The sequence below is a fragment of the Priapulus caudatus genome, unplaced genomic scaffold (assembly GCF_000485595.1).
Source record: "Priapulus caudatus unplaced genomic scaffold, Priapulus_caudatus-5.0.1 Scaffold767, whole genome shotgun sequence".
In the NCBI taxonomy this organism is placed as follows: domain Eukaryota; kingdom Metazoa; phylum Priapulida; class Priapulimorpha; order Priapulimorphida; family Priapulidae; genus Priapulus; species Priapulus caudatus.
In genome coordinates, this window is record NW_014577828.1 from 77792 (window position 1) to 82027 (window position 4236).

Below are 4236 nucleotides of genomic sequence, written 5' to 3' on the forward strand. Positions count from 1 at the left end.
CGCTCACTCACGCGGGGGGTGGGGGGTTGTTATGTCGAAATGGTTCATTATGTGGGGTCTTGAGGAGTTAATAGTTCCACACAGGACTCGAGAGGTTTTGTGCAAAAAAATAATACACTGTACAGTGTCTACAGGAACCTATAGTTTCAAACACGGGGGCAGGGGCGGTGGGGTGTAATGCCAAAATAATACATTACACAATACACAGGGAGTAATATACTGTGTTGTGAACACATCAGATTCAATAAGATTGTTCTTGTGCTGTCTCCGCGCGTCTAACGAGGCGTGTTTTTCTCTCTCCTGCGCCCCGTAGGATCTGCTGATGGTCGTCTACCTGTCCAACCTGACTGCGACACAGCTGGCTCTGAGCGAAAAAATCAGCCTGCTATAGTGGCGCCATCTCACGATCGCCGCGCGCTCACCACACCGACGAAAGCCCACAGAGTGCGAATCGGAGAGCGCGTCCGATAACGATTCGGTTTCGGATGCGATTGAAACATCATTATGATTATTATTATATATTATAATTATAATATTATTATTAATGTAATGCGGTTGGTGTGTATGACGTACGATTTTGTGTATCATGTCACATGGGGCCGGGTAGGTGTGGTGCAAGCGTCCTACCAGAAAGTTATGAAAAAAAGGAAAGCGATCGTAACACAAAAATAAAACAGAAACGTGTACATATAACATTGCCCAGTTGTAAGTTTATTGTTTCATATTGTTTAGCATATTAAATACATTCTTTATAGTATAATGCCATATATATATATATATATATACGGCACACATCAAACAACATACCCGTGTACGTAAAGAGATATTTACTGTGGCAGTCTATTGGCGGCGTGGCAACGAAATGCAAAGAGCTAAAACATCTTCAAACAACTCGAGCCTGTTGGATTTTCGCCACGCCGAAAAGCCAAGCACACACAAAGCTAGCAAAACAATTTAAATAGGGGAACGAGCACGAAATATCTAACCGTTTTTTTCATATCACAGGGTGAATACAAAACTAGCAATTTTTTTAAAACGCCCATAAAAAAGTCCACGCATTCCCTATCTTCTTCCGTTTCACGTGTTCTGTACGTTTCGCCAATGACATGAGTTTTTAGTTGAGCACGTGATAGGAGCATGTGATTATCACGCATACACATAAGGTCACGCGCAGTTCCTACATCAACCCACCCGATTACCTAATGATTAATTCATTTTTCAGGTAAGCGACAGTGTAGCTTTCGTTATCATAACCACCCACTGCGCTACACAACTTCCTACTTGAATCTAACGCGTGCTATAGCAACGAGAGATCAAATGATGGTGCCGCTCTCGTAAGGGAATTTGTGTCCCTTTACCACGTACGACAACGAAGGTTATATCATTTTTATATAGTAACGAGGGTAAGTAACGGTGGGGGGGGGGGAAGTAGTGAGCAGTGGTCACATGTCCACTACAAAGAGCGAGATTACGCTTACCAAATATACACGAGATTAATACTGGTAAATGAATAACACGCCGTCTAGTATTAATAGTAATAATAATAACGATGATAACAACAACAACGTAAGAGTAACGCTACGCTATACGCAAGCCACGGACGTTTATCTGGGAGGGGGAGGGGGTGCGGGGAGGAGAGGGTGCGAGGTGAGGGGAGGAGAGGGTGCGGGGACGAGAGGGTGCGGGGACGAGAGGGTGCGGGGTGAGACGTGAGGGTGGGACGAGTATATTGAGGGTGCGGGATACGAGGGTGCGGCGGGGAGGGAGAGGGGCTGCGGGGGCACGAGAGGGTGCGGGGGGAGGGGTGGTGTACCAACGTGGGTAGGAACTGACCTGGCTGGCTGGAGTGACAGCAAGCAATATACCACACACACTACTCAGTAACAAAGTGCCGCAGTGGCGACAGTTTTGGCGTTCACGGTTGATGAAATACACGCACGGACGTGTCTCGTTTGCCCGACCTGGCAACAACATTAAAAGAAGAGGAGGTGGAGCAAGCAGAAGGAGTAGGAGGAGGAGCAGAGAGAGGAGAGAAGGTACAGAGAGAGCAGGAGAGGAGGCACGGGAGGAACAGAATAAAGCAATAAGGCAGGAGGAATGAAGAAGCCGTTATCTTGGCTCACGAACACTTACGTGAATTAGTATCTAGGTACTTACAAGTTTAAATTCAACTTATTCAGGGTGGATTAATTAAGATTAGGTAGTCCCACGTTCATTCATGTGATGGTTCCAACTAATCGGGAGCCAGCACATGCGCGTAGTATCCTGATATTACTATATTGGCCGACACCTGGGGCCCGTTGAAACACCTCGACCCCCAGAAACAAAATTACTCTTAACATTAGTCCTCTAACATTTACGATGTTTCTTGACAAACGGCCACCCTGGTTCGCAACGTTAAACCGTCTATCCACGTAATGTAAGGTAGAGATACTAGAGGCGTGCACGCCAAGCTAAATGCGTAGCGGCATACAGTACACTGAGACGAGACGTGCTAACTAACATTCACAGGTTGCCCTAACAAATCAGCGTACTATACATAAACAAACGATTCGGTTCCACGATATTTTTTTTACATACACACATTCTGGCAATGATAGCAAAATCTTTATAACGTTAGGATTACAGTGTTGATGGCACGCGACGGCTTACAGATATATATCCTGGTTAGGATACACCTGGTTATTACTAACTTACAGACGGGTATACCCGGTTAGAGATACACCTGGTTAGCAGGCTACTACCTTGGTTACAGATATAACCTGGGTTACAGATACACCTGGTACTAGACACACTTCGCTTACAGCACTACCTGCCTTACAGAATACCAAAGTGCATATAACATTTCAACGTAAGTGAATTGGGCAAGCTTCAGACATCAATAGCACATCATAGCAGTGTAACAGAAAGCCGATGAGAAAAGACAAACTTCAGTACCTAGGCTGGTATGGCCAGTTTCCCTCGTTACACAAAGACGTCGTCGATTCGCGCTGCGAAACACAAAGGCACATATCGAACGACACAGCGCGTGGGACAGGCACTTGGTAGTATTGATCAGGGCCGTAGCTACCATTAGCAATAGAGGCAAATGCCTCCTACAAATTTCTCAAAAAAAAGTCACGAGAAACCCAAAATATATTACCACATTAATTGAACGCTGTAGTCCCCAGCTGAAAATGAAATTTAGATGTTAATAATGCAGAGAATGCACCACCAGAGAGCCACACATTATAACGTTGGGCCTTCTGGGCCCTTAAGCGAGGCCCCCCACCGATACCCACGCACCTTTGGCTCGCTTTCGCTCCCTTGTTCTTTAACTCACAAATTTGCCTCCTACAAATTTACCTCTGGCTACGGCCCTGAGTATTGCATCGATATGATAGTATATATCTACTCCGGAGTTTCCCCGTACTTCCCTATACGTCGCGCGGTGTAGGCGCGACACTACACACAGTCCTGTACAAACAGTCGCGCAAGTACGTGCAAATAGGCAGTACACGAAGTCGAATAACATTATTAGTACCCTACGCTGTCGGGTGACAGTTACAGTCAAGGCTTTCACAATACATGTAATATCTAGCCCTGGATTGTATCTAATTTGCCTCTCCTCCAACCCCCCCCCCCCGATGTCTAGGACGCCTGCGTTATTTTGCATCGCTCGCTATATACTCTCGTATACTATCATCATCATGCTATATACTCATATGGGAGCCGCGATTAACATAGCATATTGCTTGACTCGTATATAGCTATCTGAGGCATATCACAATTTATCGCCGGCGGTATTCTTAGATAGAGCAGACAGCGCAGCAGCCCGCAACCATAGGTAATCGTCGTAACGAACGCGAAACACCCAACGAGCGAATCTTTAGTAAACCCACTCGAGCAAAAACTCACGAGGAACATCACGCGGAACACCACGCGAGCGAACACCTTCACACGCATGAGCGGAACACCACGACCGAGCGAACACCATGAGGGAAACACCACACGAGCGAACACCATGAGGGACACACCACGCGAGTCGAACACCATGACTCACTGATGAGGGAACACCACGAGTGAACACCATCGCGACAACACCACGAGTGAACAGTACGCGAGCGACACCACCGAGTGAACCACACGCGAAACGTGAACACATGAGTGCACATCACGCACATGAACACCTGCGAGCGAACACCACACGAGTAAATTCGTCTATGTGAAACGCACACGAGCGAAGCACCGACACGT

At 46.6% G+C, this 4236-nt stretch overlaps 1 protein-coding gene across 1 annotated transcript in view; it reads left to right on the top strand.

Annotated features, from left to right (window-relative positions):
• LOC106813403 (eukaryotic translation initiation factor 3 subunit F-like) overlaps positions 1 to 697 on the top strand; it is a gene marked incomplete in the record, with an annotated part of 4282 nt that extends 3585 nt beyond the window's left edge. Inside the window, 1 exon segment of the mRNA XM_014817540.1 lies at positions 314 to 697. Coding sequence (XP_014673026.1) covers positions 314 to 391 — 78 coding nt within the window.
• Positions 698 to 4236: the final 3539 nt, after the last annotated feature.